Raw genomic sequence first — 22,621 nt, 5'->3', positions numbered from 1 at the left:
CAAGTTGGATTTATTGTGTATTTTATAATAATTTTATTAGTGGCACAGAAAAGGTTGGAGTTTTAATGTCCAAAGAGGACTGAACTCTTCAACCTAACCATGTTCACTGAGGGAAATAGAGAATCATGTGGTTAAAATGTCCAAATAAAGTTGGGCAAAACAATCTCAAACTCAGATAATACCATTCTCCCAAAGATTATGTTGGCAGCAAGTAAAAAATGTCATTAAAAAATACTGGCTTCAGAAGAACTGTCCTACTGCTGGACTCTTCATCAATATTGTCAAACATCTGCATCTTCTGGAACAGATGACTTACTCCACATGACTCCAAAAAACGACTGGGAGAAAAACAATGGGAAAAATGTTGTGTTTATTTAGCCAAGGAGACGGATCTTGTATTGTATGTAATGTAATAACTCTTTTGAAATTATTATATATTTATCATCCCATGACCTCATATTTGGTGTTCCCCTTTTTTCCTGTCTGTTATGTTTGTCCCTTGCCTGTTGTTCTTATGACATGAAAAATGTTCATAAATAAAACTTTCTTTAAAAATAAAAAAATAAATAAAAACAATCCAAACTCCAGGTCCACTTATTAGCTTTTCCTGGAGCTTTAAACAGTGTCACATCAACAGATGGAGGTTGTTCAGGGGGCAGATTTGTTGACACAATGATTTCATGTTATGGTGGTTATGATTTCATCCATAGTGCTTCTACAAATGTAGATTAAGGCTACACTAACTAACCTGTGCCTTTCACTCAAGTTTTCCTGTGGCTGCTTTTCAAAAGAAATAAAAAGGTAGTCATGTAGTAGTCAAAAACCTCAGTGTGACAGGTGCTGAATGCAAAGGTCACTCGCTTTAAAACAATACATCACTAATAAACCAGTCACCAGTCGTTCCACTGTGTGGAAGAGTCACCCCCCACAATAAAAGCCATATGCAGTTTTTATGTGAATCCGGAAAAGCTTATTTTCTCTCTCACTGTCTCATTCTTAAGAAGCCACGGTCCCATGATGCTTCTGCTCACTTCTGTTTTTCAAGTCTTAATTTAAGGCTTTTTTAAAGATTTACTTAAGTGGGCTGCCTTCGATTTAGCAAGGCAGGGAAAAGCATACCTGTAAAGCACACAAGCTACCAGAGACACACAAATAAATATATTGTCTCCATGTTCTTTAAGTCAGATCTCATGCACTCACTTCTTAAAGCATTTTCTCAACGCAGAGTCTCTGAACCTGTATCTGTCTTTTCTCTCTGTAGATGCGCACGGATGCAGAGAAGAGATCTCTGGTGGAGAGCGGTCTGTCCTGGGACTCTGATGATACCAAACCCAGCCGCAAGAGCCAGGGCGGCAGCATCTACGACACAGGAAGTCTCAAGTCTGAATCAGCCAATAAATGGAAAAAGACAAGGCCGCAGGGGGAGGGGCTGGAAGGAGGGAAGGGCGAACTTAAGAAACCTCAAACCCTAGGTCAAGGAAATGTGTTGAAGAAAGGAAGAAACCCACCTGTGGGAGTCACATCCCCGATCACCCACACCTCTCAGAGTGGGCTGAAAGTAGCAGGTAAGTGGAGAAACACACACACACACACACACACACACACACACACACACACACATAATGAGGTGTAATATATATATAGCTACAGTCGAAATGGTTTCATAACCTGAGCAGACTGACACATTTCTCCGGCTGTCCTTTAATATTCCCTTCTTTCTGGCAGTGGCAGTCCCACACCCACACACAGTCACAGACACACACACTGTCTTTGTCCCACACATTCATCCACAGCTGCAGCCCACCCTCTGGGCCTTTAGAAAGTGGTGCCATGTATCAAACGCCCATCACCACCCACTCCCTTCCTGCCAGCCAACCACACACACACACACACACACGCTGACCAACAGTGTTTTTTTTTTCTTCCTATTGGGCCAGCCTTTCCTATCCAAGCTTTATTTTTGTGTCGGACAGAGAGAATTTATAGAACTAAGATAAAGGCCTTGTACCCAAAACAACTGGACCAGAGTGTGTGTGTGTGTGTGTGTGTGTGTGTGTGTGTGTGTGTGTGTGTGCGTGTGCGTGTGCGTGTGCGTGTGCGTGTGCGTGTGTGTGTGTCTGTGTGTGGACAGGGTCTGATATTGTGCCAGCCTTAAAGAGTGTCACCCTTCACACACTCTGACACACACAGAGCACAATAGTGAGGATTGTGCAGCTGCCTTTTAAGCTCACCATCTGTGTGCTGTTTACGTAAGCACACACACACACACACACACACACACACACACACACACACACACACACACACACACACACCCACGTATAGACAACCAAAACAACAGGATATTAGTTGTGCTGTTGTGTGCCAGTCATCATGGGCAGAGTCTGTGTAAATAGTCCTCTTTCTGTGGAACTGTCCTGTGTTTGCATTGCCAGCTGTTGAAATGACAGATATGCCAAACAAAAGTGTTGACCCAGCCTGTGATCTATGAGTCAGACTGTTATTGTTACTGATGTCAACAGTATTAATCTGCTATCGAGGCTACTCAGTCCACCACCAAGTTTCAGACTCTAATTAATCAGATGATGAGGTCAATTGAAAGCAGACTGGAAAAGGTTGAATGTGGAGGAGCTCATGAATTTAACCAAATGAGGGGTAGACATCCTTAGACAGTTAGTGAGGTCTTTATTGCTCATGCTTGAGTTCAGTTCATTGCTGAGGTTTGGCAGGATGGTGCGCATTTCCAAGAACAGACAAGCACTGTGTCACATTTCCATACTATGTGGAATTAAGTGTTCAGACCCCTTCATTTTTTCATGTTTTGTTATGTTAAAATAACAAAAAATGAATTTAATTATTTTTTTATTTTTATTATTTTCTACAAAATAAAATAGAAAAAGAAATCATCAATATACACTCAGTATCCCATAATGACAAAGCGAAAAAAGAATTTTAAAATCTTTTGCAAATTCATCAAAAGGTTAAAACTAAAATATCACATTGACATAAGTATACAGACCCTCTGCTATGACACAACAGATGTTTCTACACCTTGACTGGAGTCCGGCCGTGGTCAATGCAGATGATTGGACATGATTTGGAAAAGCACACACCTGTCTATATAATCTCACAGCTGACAATGCAGATCAGAGCAGGACCAAGCCATGAGGTGGAAGGAACTTCCTGCAGAGCTCAGAAATTGGACTCTGTCGAGACACCGATCTGGGAAAGGATACAAAAAAAAAAATCAAGAGCACAGTGGCCTCCATAATTCTTAAATGGAGGAAGTGTGGAACAACTAGGACTCTACCTAAAGCTGGTCGCCCAGCCAAACTGAGTTGTCATGGGAGAGATCCTGAGTGGAGATGGGAGAAACTTCCAAAGGACAACCAAGAATTGAGGCCAAACTGTTCAATCTTTGTTTCGTGAGGCCAGAGAATCTTGTTTCTCACAGTCTGAGTCCTTCGGGTGCTTATTTTTCCAAACTTTCATTGAGACTTCTGTCTGGCCACTCTGACATAAAGCCCAGATCGTTTAAGCGCTACAGTGATGGTTATTCGTTTCTCCCATCTCCACACAGGGTCTCTGGAGCTCAGCCGGAGAGACCATCAGGTTCTTGGTCACCTTTCTTACAAAGGCCCCTCTCCCCTGATTAGTCAGTCGCTGATTTTGGCATAAGGCTGCAAAATAACAAAATTGAAGGGGTCTGAACACTATTTTCATCATTGTTTAATCTGTTGATTATTTTTACAGTTCTTCTGTTAATCATTTAAAATATCTAAATCAAAAATAGAGAAAAAAAAAACCCTTCACAAGTTCCAAAAGCACAAAGTGACCTTGTCAAACAGCTTGACAGCTAAACGGTTACTTAATTATAACAGTTGTTATTGTTTTGCACACTTTAACACTTTGCCTCAAACTCTTAAACTTATTAGAGGTCAAATCGACTTAATATATGTTATATATTTTATATACTTAATATAGTAAATTTAGCACTGCTTCCTCTATTTACCGTATACATACAGCATCTCTTGCATGTCAGTCTGTCCTGTAAGAGCAAGCCCTCCCCTCTTGCTCCTCAAACATCAAGGGTCCAATGACAGAGGCTGCTATGTGTTGTTCAGATTGTAAAGCCCTCTGAGACAACAATAAAATTGAAATTGACTAGACTTGACTTCTGCCAGTTAAACTTAACAAGGAGAAGTTCACATGTTTTTCCAGAGAATTAATTCTTTTTTTGTGTTTTCTGAATGTCAGTGGAGCCTTTAAACCACCGTCCACTGTGTGTGTTAATTTTTTCCAGCTGCGTGCATCGCCTCTATGTCTCTTGTGCATTGCATTATGGGACTATAATCTCCAAATTCAAACTGATTTAGTAAGCATTATGACTGCACCTCTGCTAGGATTTGTATGTAGTTTGGAATTGGGACACAGGGCAGGTGTTCATCATTCTGTCGGCGCTGAGCGAATGACATATGACGGTCATTTGTCTCCATCTTGGTTTTCTGTCACATGGGGTCAGACTGACACACATCTGCAAATACATTCAGCCAGCTTTCTGCAACAAACGTTTACAAACCTCCCCTGTACATACAAATCGACACTGATACTGTATCTCAACAACCGCACACGTTGAGGGTGTGACGGTTGATGGGACTGGGAGACGATGTCAGCAGAATCGAGGCGTCTAGAAATGAGACGGCTTGTGTTTCTATATCCGTGTGTGCAGTATTAATTTTCATTCCAAATTTTCCTCTTTCCACTGCGCCCATCTCTCCCACAGTCGCCTTTAAATAGAAGAAGACTGAGGGAAGAAGAATTTAAATGAGCCGTTTTCCTTTAAGAGATGGCAGTGATGGACATTTTATGCAAAGGATTTCTCTGTCTGCCACGACGTCTGAATTTCACCAGCTTGTTCAGCTCTCCATCTCCTCAGACACGCAGGCCTCTTGCGTCGAGACATGCAGTCATTCACAGTCTCTTCTACACACGCCACCGTGTCAAACTGGGAGCTCCACTGTCTCCACAGCCGGTGTCAGTAAATCAGGCTTCATATATGTCAGAATACATATAATATGCCCTGCGCCTGGGTTCTGTCAGTGTGTGTCACTGCCAACAGTGTGTGTGTTTCTGCAGCCCAATGTTCTTGGAAGGGGCAGCGTTGCGGTTACACGATGGATTGAGGTTATGACTTGACATGTAAACCCAATTTTCACATTTACAAAAGAACTCCAAGCGTAATGCGTTGTCAGTGTCACATTCCTATATGATCTGATCACTGAGAACTGTGAGTGTGTGTGTGGTATATATGTCTGCCCCTTTGTGTGTGTATGTGTCTTTTGCGGGTTTATAAATACCCTTAAGTGACTCCAGATGTCCCCAGGCAGCACGCCGGTGGGTCTCATTCAACAGCAGTTCTTTGACTCTGTTAATGTCTTGTATATAAACCTCCCATAACAACTCCCATTAGATACAAATTAAGAGCGTGGGTAGTGTGGACTCGCACTTGTGTGGGTGGTACTTACAGTGCACATGTGTCTAATAGTCTGTTTTTTCTCATAATAACTTCCAAACAAGTCCAATTAATTTGCCAAGAGGGAAATGTACGTAAGTGTACAAAATCACCCCTGTTCCACCAAGTTATCTTTCACTCCGCCCTCTTTCCCCAAAGAGTCTTCAAGAGTGGAGAAATCCAGCTACACTGGGTGTTTCATGCAGTTTTGTGCCCACAGACACGCTTCATGAACGTGAACACCACTTTTCCACAGCCATGTTGCACATGTTAATCTCAGCACTCCACAGCTGTGACACACAGACGTGTACTTACTGGAAAGCCGGAGAAAACTATTTTAGTTCATTGGGATGGAAAAGAGGAGTAACTGCGTGATAACAGTGTGTGTGAGGGTGAAGCTGGCTGTGAGTCTGGTCTACACATGGTCTCTTTGCTCAGACAGGGATATGCTGTTATCAGCTGACAGACAGACCTTGTAGGTGTTGAGATAAGATATCATGTCCTAATATGGCTTGGTTAGTCTCTCTCACCACGAGAGGCTGTTCAGGAATTAGTCAGTTCATGCTACTCACCAGTGATGTTTTTTTTCCTCCTCTACCTCTCTAGGTACAGTAAAGTCAGATGGGAAGCCCATGGATAAGTCTCGGTTAGCAGTGAAGACTTCAGGTCTTCAGCGCTCCTCTTCTGATGCTGGTAAAGACCACCGGAATGGCACCAGTGGTGGTGAACAACGTAAACCTCCATCCGGCCTGGTCAGGCCCTCAACGGGTGGAAACTTTGGCTTCAAGAAACCCACCACAGCTACCAGTAACGGGACCAACAATGCCAGTATGCACACTGTGATGAGCACAGGTGGCAGTGCCATACCCAGCGGCTCTGCCACTGTGGGGAAGATTCCCAAAACCTCGGGTATTCCTGTCAAACCAGGTGCTGGCGGTGGTGGTGGTGGTGGAGGACGTAAGACAAGTCTGGATGTTTCAAGCAGCGACCACAGTGGTTTTCTGTCGCCTAATGCCAGGACTTCTCTCCAGTACCGCTCTCTGCCTCGTCCTGCCAAGACAAGCACCCTGACTCTAACCCGGCCCAGCTCAGCTCGCCCAGTGAGCACTACCATGGACACAGGCTCTGGACTGATCAAACCCTCCACTACAGCACCCCAGGGCTCGAGGCTCAAAGAACCCGGCTCAGGGCTTAACTCTGGAACAGGGTTGAGTAAGGCAGGGGGTCGTGGCATCCCAAGTCCCAGTCCTGTCAATCAAACAGACAGAGAGAAAGAGAAAGAGAGAGCCAAAGCCAAAGCTGTTGTGTCTGACTCTGAGTGTGGAGGCGCGTCTCTGAAGGGCAGTCCTGCTCAGACCCCCTCAGAGAACGGAGGGAAGCTCCAGGGTCTAAGACCTCCAAGCACTCTGCCCTCACCCAACACACACAGGTACCAAAGTTCATATACTACAGTCTAAAATATACATGCAGTAATTTGTCAACCAATTCCATCACATTCGCATACAAGATGAATTCTGAATATGCATTTGCTTCAACATTGTCTTGTATTGTGTTCAGATTATCTGGGGTACGCAGCCTGGTGAAGCCTCCATCCATGGCCCAGCTCGATAAGCTGAACTCCAACAGCCTGGAGGTCGGGGTACAGGACTCCCTGCCTCCAAAGATTCCCCCCTACTCTAAGCTCCAGGACCTGGCTAGCTCAGCAGGCAGTTCCGCTGGCTCCTGCCTGACCCCCAGCCCTGCCCCATTACTCAACGTGAACTCTTCGGCCTGCTTCTCGAGCTCTGGGATAGGGTTGGGGCCCCGGCAGGTCTCTTCACTCGGAGTTGAAGGGAGCGGAGGAAGCACCTCTCCCCTGCTCTACCCTCGTCTGTCTGGGCTGCATCGGAGCATGGAGTCGTTGCCCCTCCAAATGAGTCTGGCTCCAGAGCCCCAGGAGAGGGAGAAGGTTAGAGAGCGGGAGAGTTTGGTGAGAGGCTACACCACCATAGAGTCCAGAGACAAAGAAAGACAGGAAGACAGAGGCCCTCCTGCCAGCTGGAGCTCTGGAAGTAAAGTCACGCTGACTCTCACAGACAGGTGAGTTAAATTATCTTTAGCCATGCATATATTTGAAACCCAATCAGAAAGCAGACATTTTTTTTTTTCATCCATATTCCATTACTACTGCCATGTAGCTCCATCTACTGGTTAGCTGAGGAACTACACCAGCATCATTCATTGTTCAGGGGAGGCACTTTTTTTTTCACTACAATCACACATTCTCCTCATGTTAAGAGTGGGCAGGTGAAAAGATGATCTATTTGGCATTTAACGACAAAATGCTCTGCATACAGAAAAAGGAGTATTTTTACTACAACGGCATTTATGAAGAGCAAGAAAGAACGCACATTTACACCTACAAAGATGAGATAGGAATAAATAATGAAGACATAGATTGGTAGAGATGGTTTTATATCATTACCAGCATATATCAGAATATATTTAATAATAATATTTTAGAGGTAGGCATCTGTGTGTGACAGAATGTGCAATATGAGATGTTTATTGTTTCCCAAATTCTAGAAACATAACATACATTACATAACCATTTGTCGTAATGGAAAGGCTTACTTACATTATGAACTCAAACAACAAGTAAAGGCAACCACTTGGATGCTCACCCATCCATACGTACACACACTCACACACTGAGGGTTCACCAGGCTGTTATTACTACAGGCCTATTATCAGTGTTGTACTGGCCCCACTGACTGAAGTCATAATTACTGGCTGACACCAGCTGTCTGCCAGTCTTACTGTGCCTCTTTGTGCCTGCTGCCTGTTCTTGAGAGTTTAATAACTCCCTGCACCAGTGGTTATATAATGACATTGTTTAATCTCCACAGTTCTCAGAGAGACAGAAACACACTGCCAAAGAAAGGTTTAAGGTAAGTTAAACCTTTAACACACACACACACACGTACTACAGCTCCACGCGTCATACACCAGACCATCAGGCTGGGATTGTTTGACGCCATTTGGGCACAGTCTTTTAATTGCACACATACAGAGATCCCATTGATAAGATCTGTTCTGAATGACAGACTGTGTTAATCCTGCCCTCAGGGCAATTAGACATCATTCCTTTCACTTGTATTCCACAACCCTGCCTTAGTCCCCTCAAAATTGTATCTCATTTGTGTCATACTCGCAGCATTTTGTGTGTCTTTCCACTCCGATACTGGTGCTGTGTATGTAAAGCAGAATTTCACTGGACATCTTCTGAGTAATGTACAGTTTATGCGGTGTAGAGCCATGCAAAGATCTTCCCTGGGACGAGTAGAAAATTATTATTATTGTTTATGTTTATTCTGTATAATAATATAATCTCATATTGAGATATCATTGTGCACATTAGGGCTGTAGCTGATGATTATTTTCCCTATTAGTCATTCTGCTAATTATTTCCTCAATTAATCATTTATCATTTGAAATAAGTTTCAGACAATAGTGAAATGATTATTATTTCCCAGAGACCAAGGTGACATGTTCAGATTTCATGCTTCATCTGACCAACAGTTCAAAACCCAAAGATATTCATGTTACTATCAAGTAAAACTGATGACAGCAGTAAAGCCTCACATGCTGGAACAACAAAAACAACTAAAACAGATTGGATTGATTGTCAAAGTAGAAGATTTATTTTCTGTCGATTGACGTATCGATCAGTTGACTAATTGTTGCGGACATAGTTCACAATTAACACTCTAAACGTATAAATAGTTGATTTTTTTACAAAACTAGACAATTTCCCAGGGGTTGTATGTGAAGGCTTTACTGCATATGACTGAAAAAGAAATTGTATGGGCTTGACAGATTTTTCAGAACTCTTCTTTCTTTTGACTTTAAACACGATGTTGCCAAATGTCCGCAGAGTGTGCACAGCATTGTACATGGATTTTAATGTATAACAACAAGTCTACAATGAGCGACAGTTTCTTTATTTGCCATTAGTACACAAACTTTTACCACAACATGACTGACTTTGTCCTCTGTCTGTGTAGTTTCAGCGGTGCCTCCCAGGTTGAGGAGGAAGGGAAGGAGAAAGGAGAGAGGAGACACTCTCACACTATTCTCAGTATGACCGATTCGCTCACTCTTCCACTGATGTCCTCACCCACCTCCCTGCCCCGCACCTCTAAGACAAGTCTGGGTATGTATACATCTGAGCGTAGACACACACTCTAATATATATATATACTGAGTTGAAAAGTGCTACTCTTATTTACGGATTGGTGTAATTTCATGTATCGCATCGTTTTCTTACTAGTACCCAGCCCTGTTGGCGGTCCTCCAAGGATGACTCGATCCAACAGCATCCCAACACACGATGCCTCCATGGAGCTGTACGGGGCGTCTCCACTGGGCAGCACACTGTCGCTGGCCGAGCGTCCCCGCAGCATGGGAATGGTTCGCTCCGGATCCTTCAGGGACAAAGAGTCAGATGAAGGTGAGTCCTTTGAGTGATTTTGATATCTGTTATGTAATGTTCTGTTAGGTGTTGTTGGGCAACTCTCTAATTGGTTTATTTTGTTGCTCTTGATTTTTCATTTTCAGTCCATGGTTCTGTACTCTCCCTGGCATCCAACGCCTCGTCGAGCTACTCCTCGGTGAGTGTGGGCGGCATGCAGACTCAGGTAGATACTTTGAATACTTTGAACAGTAAATACTAAAAACAAGACTTTCTCCCTTGGAAACATCTCCTCTCTTCTCTCCTCTCCTCTCCTCTCCTCTCCTCTCCTCTCCTCTCCCTCTGTGTCTTATCTAACATCTTGACTTTTATTCCCCCTGCTTCCAAAGGCTGAGGAAAGGATTCAGGGAGAGGTAAGTGTTTTCTTTCCTGCAGTCTCTCCTCCTCTGTTTCATCACTTTCTTTCCTTTCATCCATCCCTCTCATCCCTGTGCTCTGTGGTCGAACAAGTCTTGTTATTCATTTCACGAGCACCATCCACTCTAGTCACTCATGTAATGTCAGCCGTTGTCAGCTTTAATGACCTTTTATAATACAGCATTCTCTTGTTTCTCCTCACAGCAAATCCGCAAGCTGAGGAGAGAGCTGGAGTCGTCCCAGGAGAAGGTGTCTAACCTGACCACACAGCTGACAGCAAACGTATGTAGTGTTTGTGTGCTAACCTCATTAACATGACATGACCACTTGCATACAGTGCTTTAATAACATGTTTTTCTTTGTAAGTTTGTCGAGATTTCAGATGAAATTCAGATGTATTCATTTAATTTAATGTCTTCAAGTATTCTTAAAGATATATAACACTTTATTTCCAAGTGCAATTCAACTCTTAAATTTTCCATTGTGCACATCTTCCTAGCAATGAAAATACCTACATACCACCATTGGTAGCTTTGAAATTTCATTTTTTTTTTTATGTAAAACACTGAACAAAACAAAAGACAGCCAGAGACTGTCAACCATATACTAAAAGCAAGAATGTCTGAAAACAGCAAATTCAGCTTAGATAAGTAAAAAATGATCTGATAAGAAAGCGGAAAAACGCAGCTCCATGCAACCAGACGCTACTGTGTTTGAGTGACATTGTCATGTTATCTTTTAAGCTACAATATGCAACCTTTTACCTCGAGGCAACTGAAGAATTAGTAGTAGCCCCTCCCTCTGATTTTACACCCCAATACTTGTCACTCATCTTGATGAACTGTCCACCTCGATCGCATGAGCCCTGAGGCTGAAGTAACTGATACTCACGCAGACAAGGGATGGCAGGCAAAGAAGGATCAATGTCAGGGTGCCTTTAGCTTTGTTGTTCTTTTGTTTCTTACTGCTCCTTTCATTTGCCTTTTTTTCCCCATGATTAGAAGAATTTTAGTTAAGCTGTTTTAATGTAAAAACAAACAATTGCATTGAACCTCTTTCAGATTAGGTTAGAATACCAGTTTATTGCAGCTGTGGTTGTTTTTTTTTTTTGTTTTTTTTGTTGCCAGTCAGTGGGTTCAGGCCTCAATCCTTTGCCTTTCACTATTTTATCCATTCATCCAAACCTCTTGCTGCCATTCTTCTCACACAAGTCAAGGAATCTACCCTTCATATAAACTAGCATAAAGACACACGGAGAGAGATTTATTATCCAAGCTGTGGTATGTCAGTCATAGATCATTTCTGTGCAGTCTCAGCACATTTCTTATCCGTGCGGGGCCTGAATAATGCTAACCTCCTCCTGAACCTCTCCCCAAGCCACTTAGCTTAGCCACACACACACACACACACACACACACACACACACACACACACACCACACACACACACACACACACACACACACACACACAGGTGCCTCGCCCTTTCTTTCCACTCTGAAAGGTTGTTTCTGAATGACCACCCTGTCAGCGTTTTCATTGGTCCAAGTGCGTGAATACAACACAGGCATTATGCAGTACAAATCAATCAAGTGTGTGTGTGTGTGTGTGTGTGTGTGTGTGTGTGTGTGTGTCTGTGTGTGTGTGTGTGTGTGTGTGTGTGTGTGTGTTTTCCCCTGGGATGTTTTTTTCCATATTGTTTGACCTTATTAGGCAAAACATGCACACATCACAGTATAATTAAATTAATGACTGGGCTGTATCCATTATTTTAACGTATTAATACGTTCTAAAAAGAGAATGGAAAGTCATTTTCTTTTCCTCCTCTGAGCTAAAGTGGATGTGTGTGAGAGAGAGATTAGAGAGGAGGAGAATTTTCCCCAGGAGACATCCTTTTCAGCCTTTGTGTGTTATTCAGCTTTTTAACACCCTGTGTACAAGGAATGAAAGTCAAAGCAGATGTAAAATGTGTTCCTGAATAGGTGTGAAGTTCTAGCCAGTCTCCATGTGCTTTCTGATGTTCTTTCAGAATCAATAATGATAAAAAAAAAAAGGATCAGTACATTTATATCCTGCTAGTTTCCTGTTACAAATATACATATATAAAGGGTCTGCTTGTGTTTTTAATCTTGAATTTATGCTTTTTCTTTTTCCAAGCAGGCAAATCTGGTGGCTGCATTTGAGCAAAGTTTGGCATTGATGACAACTCGGCTTCAGAGTCTGTCAATAAGCCATGAGCAGAAGGTAACACCACCCAACACAGCCGCACTTTCAAATACACACAAAACTGAATTCCAGCTGCATGCCACCATTTGTGCACAACGTGTGAGCAGTGAGCTAAGGGGAGGCAGCGTTTGTGCAAACATGCAGCGAGGTGACTTTGATCACAGCTTGCAGTGAGGAGCTAAATGTAGGTGAGAGGCCGAGGCTGCAGTTACACAGGGAGGGTTTATGTGAGAAAAGGAAAGCGGATCAATGAAAAAACAAAAAAAAGACATTCATTTTGGGCTGAAGAATGAGCTCAAAGTGCAAAACATCTGCACGTGGATTCACAGCAAACATCACATTCCTGCATTCTTCTGCCTTTGTATCGTTTTGGTGCGAATAAACTGATCGGTGCCTGAGGCGATGTTCAGTGTGTATTTGTGTGAGTGAGTGAGTGAGTGAGTGAGTGAGTGTGTGTGTGTGTGTGTGTGTGTGTGTAGAAGTGAGGAGTCTCTCTCAGTGCTTCATGCTTTGCTGCTCCCACTGAAAGCCCCGTCTAGACCGCTCCAGAAAGTCTTTGTTGTCCGTGCCAGCGCACTGACCTGTGCAGCTCAGCCTGGAGCACGGGCTCTTTAACCTTGAGGAGATGGGCCCGGTGGCTCCATTTATAGAAGAGTGGGATCGACTTTAGTGCACAATAAGCGGCACAGAGAGGCTCAGCTGTTCTGGACTCTTTGTCCTTTTGAACTGTTAACATCGTGACGGAGGTCAAGCCCATGACCTTGTACTGCGGGTTTGAGTTGCAGTGCTTGACTAAAGCATCAGGCAGTAGTACGCCCTAAAAAATGATGAAACTTTTAAACCAGTCTGCATCTTTAAAATCTAAATTCAGTCAGTCATTTATTAATTTAATGTTTGTGCAGGATTCAGAGCTGCTGGAGCTGCGGGAGACCATCGAGTCTCTGAAGGCCAGGAATGAAGAGGCCCAGGCTGTCATACATGGAGCTTTAAACACCCCAGATAACATGAAAGGTTTGGAGATTTACCAGCTGATGCTGTTTCTTCCGCCTCTCTGCACATCTGCCAGTGTTTTGATGTTGACTATTCTTGTTTTCCAGACCTGCGAATTCGACGTCAGAACTCATGTGAGAGCATCTCGAGTCTTAACAGCCTGACCAGTATGTCGAGCATTGGCAGCTTGAAGGACCAAGATGCCAAGAAGAAGAAGAAAAAGAGCTGGGTAAGGATGAATGCACTCTGCTTGTGATGCAGTGTTTTACTCTCACAGCCTGGTGTGTGTCTGTGTTCAGTCTGTTCTCCTTCATGATAATGACAAAGCAGCATGGAAAATAAAGTATGACCAGTCTTTTCCTCCTCTGTGTTGTGTTATTTTGCTGTTTTAGGTCTTTGAGGTGAGTGCTGTCATTGTGTCCCTATAAAGCCTCAATAAGTCTCTGTTATAAAGCATGATGGGCCATCTAAAACTTCAACATAATATTCAAGTACCTTCCATCTCTGCTGATTCACTGCCTAGGCTACTGATTGGCTGCCTGTTCTGTCATTATTCAGATTGAATGTATGGTTGTAATTCAGTTAAAAGTGGCAATCAGTAGACACGATCTTCCACTAAAGGTGGTTTTTCGGTTTTCAGTTATTTTTTCCTTCATTTACACCATTTATTTATTGTGTATTTTATCCTTCAGTTGAAAATATGTGCAGGCAGTATCTGGACCAACATCCAGCTTGACCACTTAACGCTTACTCACCCAGGTTCTAATGACGTATATAAAGATGGACAACACATCTCCTCCCACTGTATAGAAAGATAGAGGCCAAAATATCCCAGATACGGCCACTGCCATCTTTTGCTGGTGACCTCATTTGGAGCCATATTCTCGGCCAGTGGAGCCACAGAATTGATCGACCCAAATCATGACGATATACTCCCGTTTTATAGCATCAGCGTGATAAGGACACCTAAAATGACAGAAACCGTCTTTGGGAAAAAAAAAAAAATGTTTTTGATGTGTTTTGATTTGTTAATTTTGCCCATGTCCCATTTGCTAACATGGAAGGGGCGGGATTTATGACCTATACTGCAGCCAGCCATCCGGGGGCCAATTGTGATGTTTTGGCTTCACTACTGGGGAACTGTCATGTCGTCCATCTTTATATACAGTCATTGTTGGGAACTAAATCTGCAAACACATATACTGACAGTAACTGTGGCCTGTTTTCAGATAATGACTGAAAGGAATAGTTTGTCATTTTGGAAATTCGTTTTCTAGTTTAAAGTTTATATCACTCATATATTGGTCCATTAGATATTAAGTTATCATCAGCAGATGGTTAGCTTAGCTTAGCATAACCACTGGAAACGGGGGATAAAGGTATCCCGGCTCTCTCCAAAGGTAACAAAATCTGCACCAATGAAGCTCATTACATTTTTGTTTGTTTAAGCCACACAAAAATCAGGTTGCGGTTAGCATTGAGTTACATGCTGTAAAAAAACTTTTAAAAAAGACAAACTATTCCTGTATGTTTAGCATGTGTCAAATTAACAATCCTAACACATCCTCTTTGAAATAAATCACACATCACAATCAACCACTGAATATAAGCTCAAAAGTCTGTCTGTCTGTCTCTTCCTCCTTCACCCTGGCCCCTCTCTCTATGTAGCTGCGGAGCTCCTTCAACAAGGCATTTAGCATTAAGAAAGGCTCCAAAACCTACTCAGACATCGAGGAAATTGCCACACCGGATTCCTCAGCTCCCAATTCCCCAAAGATGCCTCATGAGGGGGGAGAAGGAGGGGAGAACGAGCTCTCATCCCTCAAAACCTCAGCTTCTGCCACCTCCTCTGTGTAAGTATCTAAACACCTTACTCGAGCTCTCAGCTCAGCAGTAAAATAGCAAGTTTAGTCTTCACGGGTGTCTGGTCCTGATGTGCGCATCCTGTCTCCTCCAGCATCATGGAGACTACAGAAGAGGGGGACAATGAGGAGACGGCGGTATCAGATCTACGCTCAGAACTCTGGGTGAAAGAGAGGGAACTGACAGACATCCGACTGGAGGCCTTAAACTCCGCCCACCAGCTGGAGCAGCTCAGAGAAGCCATGAACAACATGCAGGTTTGTTTTGCCTTTATGTGCATGTTCAGTATAAGTATATATCCGAAAGATATGTAGGAACGATATTGTATTTGTGTGGAAATATAACTAAAGTTTTTACTGGCCCATGTTCTTAGTCAACGGTGGAGAACTTGAAGGCAGAGAATGACCATTTGAAAACAGGAAGTCAGCTCAATCTCCCAGGTTCTGGTCCCACCTCCTCCACCTCCCAGCCTTCAGGCCTGGCCTCTCTCTTGGGGCCCTCGCTGAGGCAGCCAATGAGCATGTCCCTCACCAAGTCCTTCAGCCTCAGTCTGAATGACTGTAAAGATCCAGGTAAGAGACAAACAGAACCTTCTCCGATATGTGATATGTATGAAGAAGTTATATGTCATTCATCCCGTTTCTTCCTCTCTTTCAGACGTGTCTCCAGTTGAAATGCTGAGTGTTTCCTCCCAGCGGGATGAGGTGACTGCACGAGTACTGGTCCGGATTGGAGATCAACCAGAGGTAAACACTGAACACCATCAGCTACAATAACTAATAACTAACTAAAGTCATTGGCTTTAAATTGAACCGTTTGGAAACTGTGAACTCTTTCTTTCCCCCCTCTGTGTCTGTAGGACAGTAAACAGCAGCAGGAGTATTACTTGGGCTCAGTGCCCGTCAATGCAAGGACTGACTGGGCCTGTCTCGACTCTCTCATAGCTAAGATCTTCAAAGTAAGTCTGTAATCATCCTCTTTCACTGTGTAGACATTTGTAACAAATAGTTTAGCTGTGATTTGATAGATCGTAAATCACATTTTAACTTTGGTAATTTGAATTCTTTTTCTCTTCTGTTCAGGACTATCTAACTCAAGTGGACCCGACAGCCAGCCTGGGTCTGTCCTGTGATTCGCTGCATACGTACCAGCTGACCCAAGGAGGGCAGAGGGTGATAGGAGGGGACAAACCTCAAGCCTCACCATATCGTTGTCTCAGCAGTGGTTCAGCTCGAATATTTGTCACCTTGAAAGGTTAGTGAGTGTCCATATTGTCTAATTGGCAAATATTGTCAAACATTTTGATTTGGTTTATTCAAAAGCTTCTAAGCAGCCACTTGTTTCAATCACTTTGCTATTACAAATCAACAATCATCATGGTTTTGTCAAAATTTGGTGAACTTCTCCTGGTAATGCAGGTGCATGCAGGTGTGATTTAAGATCATCTGACATCCTGAAGAGTCAGCTGTTGAAATAAATAAAAAGGAAATCGAACACAGAAGACATTGTGAAAATGATTCTCAGGATTTGTTCATGTCTTGCATTAAAAAAGTTTCCTGTTTGGGAACCTCTTTTTCAAAACGGTCCCTGCATTGCCTTGTGATGGAAACTCGACTTTGACTTTTTGATGTTAATTCTGATGTATTATGTACCTCAAGCACATTTCAAGTTGGGTATAAGCTGGGCTGTTGGCCCAGATGGTAGGAAATCAAATTAAAAAAACATAAAGGATCCTTTGGACAAGGTGATTGTAAATTATATACAGAATCTACATAAAACCATCTACATGATGTTTTATCTATATATTGTGTCCTGCTTTACACATTTTAAAGCATTCAAAAAAAAAACCTTGCTCCCCCTCGCCCCCTCTCCTGTGTCTTTCTGCCTCTCTTTAGGTCTTAGAGAAAAATGTGTTGACTCACTGGTGTTTGAGACTCTGATTCCTAAGCCCATGATGCTGCACTACATCAGCCTGCTGCTGAAGCACAGGCGTCTGGTTCTGTCTGGGCCCAGTGGGACAGGAAAGACTTACCTAGCTCAGCGTCTGGCCCACTACCTCCTGCAGCGCAGCCGCACCGACTCGTCCGAGGCCGACCATGAGACCTGTGTCCTGGGTCGCAGCGCCGCTGTCACCTTCAACATGCACCGTCAGTCGCAGAAGGTAGCACATGAGGATTATTTTGAAGTCTCTTTTATCATAAACAGTTCTTAATACTGATTGATACACTCTGAAAATGATACATTCACCTTTCTTTGTTGTCACAGGATCTGCAGTTGTATCTGTCCAACCTGGCGAATCAGATTGACAGAGAGAGTGGAGGAGAGATGCCACTGGTTGTTATCATAGATGACATCAGTGATTCTGCAGCCATCACTGAGCTTGTTAACGGAGCGCTCACCTGCAAGTATCACAAATGGTGAGTCGATTCAAACAATTACAGTATTTCACATAAGAGTTCAAATAAGATTTGGCTCATGATTTACATCATTTCCTCTGTTGATGTTTCAGTCCATACATCATTGGCACGACTAATCAGCCAGTGAAGATGTCATCCAACCACGGACTGCACCTCAGCTTCAGGTGGGCACCAAGCCAGAAAGTGTTTACAATGCCTCCTCTGACTTTGAAACACTATTAAATACAAAAATGAAGCTAACAAAAAGTGACATTTCTTGCATATGTTCACAGGATGGTGATGTTCTCCAACAACGTGGAACCAGCAAATGGGTTCCTGCTGAGGTACCTGCACCGTAAAGCTGTGGAGGCCTACCAGGAGGAGGAGAAGGACTCCACATGCCACCAAGCTCTCCTCCGCGTACTCGACTGGGTCCCTCAACTCTGGTACCACCTCCACGCGTTTCTGGAGAAACACAGCACTTCAGACTTCCTTATAGGTGAGATACAGAGGACGCAGGGTCAGTAAAGGTAGACAACAGGGAACAGGAGGGATAGCTGGATCTGTAACAGTGAGAAATAACTCAGGAAAGCAGTTAAAAGAAATTTCTGCCTCCCCCAGGTCCCTGCTTCTTCCTGTCCTGCCCAGTATCAGTGGCAGAGTTCAGGCAGTGGTTTATTGACCTGTGGAACCACTCCATCATACCGTACCTCCAAGAGGGAGCCAAAGACGGCATCAAGGTGAGCACAGACACAGACATCCTGCAGAGTGCAACATTAATGGTGACAACAAGAAGTCACCTCCTTCACTCTTGACATGTTGTTTCACATACGTTTCAATCTGTTCCCTCAGGTCCACGGGCAGAAGGCAGTATGGGAGGATCCAGTGGAGTGGGTGAGAGGCACCCTCCCTTGGCCCAATGCACAGCAAGACCAGTCCAGACTCTTTCACCTACCTCCCCCCAGCATAGGTGCAGCCAGTGAGGAGAAGAAGCCCCCCAAAGATACACCTCCACCCAGCACACTGGAGTCAGACCCGCTGGTGAGTTTCTCTTGAGATGGGTGACAAGTTAAGGGCCGAGAAAATTCACTGAGAAATAATTCTGATAATAGACTAAGAGGATTATAGGCACTGAGCAGTCAAACTGTGTTCTTATTTACTAAAAGACTGCACCACAGGTTAAATGAAAGAAGAACAGAACCACACACACAGTTTGTATTTTAAGGTGTTCCTGTTCAGCGGCAAAAAAAACCAAAAAAAAAAACAGCGAGAGGGAACTGAAACTGACAGAAATGAAAGCTGTTAACTGTAGACTGACCACTGCAGCTGAGGAAATTAGGTCTTAACCTTCATTAAAAAGCTGGTGTAAAATGTGCAGCACTGTTTTATCAGACACACACACACACACACACAGGATGAGAGACTATAGCCTGGTAAAAACAGCGAGCGAAAGAAAAACAGTTTCCCACAGTGACCGATATATATATATGTTCCTCTTGAGCTTTAATGGTTCACATCAGCTCCAGAACAGCGCAAAATAAAAGAAGCAGCCAGTAAGGTTTTACCAGAAAATGTCCCACATTGATTTGTCAATTTGACAATCTGGTATTTTCTCACATACAGCCTTTTCTTGTGAGACGAATACACGCTCGCAGTTCCAAAAGTGTCTTCTCTTAAACCAGTATTTAAAGTTCCCTTTGGACTCTGGAAAATAATAATTGGCAGTTGTCGCTAATTTTTTGACATTTCATGAGCCAAAAGATTATCTCAATTATCATAGAAACATTTGGCATGTTAATGGATAACAGAATGAATCATTAGTTGTCATAACACTTAAGTTTACTCTAGTGAAATGCATTTCAAGAAATATGTCATCCATGCCAAGCCAAATCTAACCCTGGAAGACAAAACATGTCTGTTAATCCGCAGTTTGACTCACTCTGCCTCTCTGTCTCCACCAGATGGCCATGCTGCTGAAGCTGCAGGAGTCGGCCAACTACATCGAGTCTCCAGAGCGGGACGGCAGTCTGGATCCCAGTCTGCAGGCTACACTCTGAGGATAACATCTGACTGTCAGTCGAGCTATGGAACTATGGACTCTTTATTACGGCTGACACAGCGAATGCAGTCCCAATGAGACTTTAAAGACTCGATAATGAACTTAACTGTGTGCTCAGTGAGCAGTTACAAAGCTAAATGTAAAGGATCTAGAGAGAGAGAGTGAATATGGACGAAGGGTTTGCTCTGCCCTGGTATTACAACATTGGAAAGACAATTCAACTGCTTTCATAGGAAGCTGTGATGATCATGTCAGGGAAAGATATTGATTTGTCTCTTCTCTGCCCCCAGTTTGTCCCAGATAGGTTATTGTTGAATCTGCAAGTGCATGGTAACCGGAATAGTATGATGCAAAATATTACCTATAATCCTACTGATCAAGACCCATTTGTTCCCTTTTCTTTTGTTTGTGTTTGACTGCCACAACTTTCACTACAACTATTGGTGCTTACTGGTTTTTCTTAGAAGGCACGTGCTTCATTTCCGAATGAAATTCACCTCAGAAGTAAAAGAGTCTGATTTCCCCAAAAGTCAGAGCATCACTCAACAACAGCCAAAAAATGCACTTTATTTTCTACACGTGGTAATTGGATTTAAGGCGGCTGTGTCAGTGACGGTGCATCAAATGGGGGGGTTGGACTATCAGTTTGGCCAAATCATTAGCAGTTCATTAAAAATTCCTCTAGATGGCAGCATCCAGTAACTCCTGCCTCAGTGCCCTCCTGGTGTGCTTTTCGTCTTATCAAAGGTGCTCGGTAAAATATAACACACACTCAGTAACACAACAACAAAAATTGCCTTGAATGTTTTCTTTCTTTTCTTTTCGGTGCAGCCGTTGAGTCATAGGCGGAGCAAGTGTCACACCTGTGAAGGTGTAGGAGTAACATGCATGGGTGAATGATGAATTGAAAAATGAATCAGTTTCAGGGTCAGTCTGTGCAGTAAAATGTCATCGTTAGTTGACTCAGTAGCCAAGTGGTTTACTCCAGTAAATACACTGATCCTAACCACAGACATTGACCCTAGACTCAACATAGTGTATTTTAAACACACAAGAGAAAACTCAAAAACTGCTTGTTTATCTAGTCTGCCAAAACGGCCTACCATTTCTGGCTGTGCTTGCTTCTATCCTGTATTTAGATATCAGTTTTAAAACACAAACCTATCTTGTGATTGCTGAAGATACAGCTTTGAAAATCTTGATTTTGTAGGTTTTTATACTGAGTCACTGAGCATCTGCATACAATTATCATAGTATATATATACGCACCCAACATTATCAGCAAGAGCAGACAGCGTAGATGAGTACTTCCGTCGTCACTGTTTCATTTCTCATTCATAATCTTACTGGAGGAAGAAGGTGAACATGAGTGAAAAAATCTGCCATCGAGCGATAAGAAAATGTACAAAAACCATTTCCTTCCTCATTGCATTTGCTCTCTATATCTTTTCATAAGGGTTTTGAATGGTATGAACTGGTTGAATCTCAATTTCAAGTGGCTTCCTCTCATTTCTTTCCTTCATTCTTTTGCACATAATATATGATAGAAAGTACTAGATTACAACGAGTATTTATTGCTCACATCCTGACTGTTCATATGAAGGAAATCAGCAAAAAAAAAAAAAAAAGGTGTGTTAAAGGAGGAAGCTGTAGGTAGTAGAGATACACTTAAACCTCTTAGCTCTGTGCCCCTTGACCCTGAAGTACCTCAGACTGCCATATTCTGTCCAGATGTTCCTCTACTTTTCAAGCAGCCGAGTGCTGGTGGAAAGTAGAGACATGATGCCTAAGTCTTATCTGTGCCTGAAACACAATTTGGCCTAAAGCTGCTTTCGAGCTGCTTTAATCTACCACACGGAGGCCTCGATTCACTTCCTCTCACCTACTCTGATGTCACTTAAATGTCGTCACCTTGATGCCCCCGCATTTGGGTGGGGAGTGGGTTATTGATTTGGGCCTATTGCTGGTAGTTAAGGTAACGTGTGTGTCAGTTAACTCTGCAGTAGATGAGAATGTGTATCATGAGTGTGTGTGATTTGACACCATCTACATAAACTTCAAGTGTGAAAGACTGGACATCTTTGAGACAGTTGCCTGCGAGTGGGAAGCAGCATAAGAACAGATATTAGCCTGGAGATGTAATGTGGATGCATGTATCCCTTGTGTGCTCCCAAAGTTTTGCTTCATTGGACCTACCACACTTAAACCTTATCACGGGAGGGATTTTTAATAACTGGATATCTTCCTTTTTTGCATTGTTCTTAAGGGCAGACATTTGTTGTTTTGTTTTTTTTCTTATGCAAATATTTGTAAAGGTTTCTTTCTCTTTTGTACATGACATCACTATTGTAAACACTGTAAATAGTCAGTGCATCTGCGACAACAATCACTAAAAAAAAAAGAAAAAAGTAGAGGTCTAAGAGAAGGCATGGCTCCTGTATGCAGAAAACGGGCGTTCTCAGTGGTTTTATTGTCTTCCTCCAATAGGAAGGAGCACTTGGCTTAAAAGAGGACCTAATAATGGTTGTATGGCATGTCTCTATAACCACATCAAATCCCATATGTCTAACATTGAGCAATGGACACAATAAAATCATGCCATTCTTCACATCACTACCTGTCTTTGTTTTGTGCGTTCATTATGTTATCCACCGGAGGGCGCCACTATCACTGTTCTGACCATGTATTAGACTGTGTGATGATTTT

General features: G+C 43.0%; 1 protein-coding gene across 10 annotated transcripts in view; it reads left to right on the top strand.

The window, feature by feature from the left end:
• The window catches only part of LOC130174418 (neuron navigator 1-like), a 98,395-nt gene extending 75,867 nt beyond the window's left edge, over nt 1-22,528 (top strand). For 5 of the 10 annotated variants that reach the window (XM_056384214.1, XM_056384213.1, XM_056384222.1 and 2 more), the window contains 25 exons: nt 1,262-1,565; nt 6,119-6,941; nt 7,070-7,591; nt 8,401-8,442; nt 9,559-9,707; nt 9,825-10,004; nt 10,112-10,191; nt 10,355-10,378; nt 10,587-10,664; nt 12,539-12,625; nt 13,510-13,618; nt 13,705-13,826; nt 15,266-15,450; nt 15,555-15,717; nt 15,834-16,032; nt 16,118-16,206; nt 16,320-16,418; nt 16,543-16,714; nt 17,356-17,621; nt 17,726-17,877; nt 17,970-18,041; nt 18,150-18,355; nt 18,478-18,596; nt 18,709-18,897; nt 19,818-22,528. In XM_056384214.1, coding sequence (XP_056240189.1) covers nt 1,262-1,565; nt 6,119-6,941; nt 7,070-7,591; nt 8,401-8,442; nt 9,559-9,707; nt 9,825-10,004; nt 10,112-10,191; nt 10,355-10,378; nt 10,587-10,664; nt 12,539-12,625; nt 13,510-13,618; nt 13,705-13,826; nt 15,266-15,450; nt 15,555-15,717; nt 15,834-16,032; nt 16,118-16,206; nt 16,320-16,418; nt 16,543-16,714; nt 17,356-17,621; nt 17,726-17,877; nt 17,970-18,041; nt 18,150-18,355; nt 18,478-18,596; nt 18,709-18,897; nt 19,818-19,913 — 4,527 coding nt within the window. In that variant the 3' untranslated portion in view covers nt 19,914-22,528. The remainder of the gene's footprint in view (nt 1-1,261; nt 1,566-6,118; nt 6,942-7,069; nt 7,592-8,400; nt 8,443-9,558; nt 9,708-9,824; nt 10,005-10,111; nt 10,192-10,354; nt 10,379-10,586; nt 10,665-12,538; nt 12,626-13,509; nt 13,619-13,704; nt 13,827-15,265; nt 15,451-15,554; nt 15,718-15,833; nt 16,033-16,117; nt 16,207-16,319; nt 16,419-16,542; nt 16,715-17,355; nt 17,622-17,725; nt 17,878-17,969; nt 18,042-18,149; nt 18,356-18,477; nt 18,597-18,708; nt 18,898-19,817) is intronic. The other 5 variants (XM_056384218.1, XM_056384221.1, XM_056384216.1 and 2 more) reach the window with 5 other exon arrangements.
• The last annotated feature ends 93 nt before the right edge of the window (nt 22,529-22,621 follow it).

The sequence above is a fragment of the Seriola aureovittata genome, chromosome 9, assembly GCF_021018895.1.
Source record: "Seriola aureovittata isolate HTS-2021-v1 ecotype China chromosome 9, ASM2101889v1, whole genome shotgun sequence".
Classification (NCBI taxonomy): Eukaryota; Metazoa; Chordata; class Actinopteri; order Carangiformes; family Carangidae; genus Seriola; species Seriola aureovittata.
Note: the sequence above shows the minus strand (reverse complement) of the source record. Positions and strands in the feature narration are given on the sequence as shown.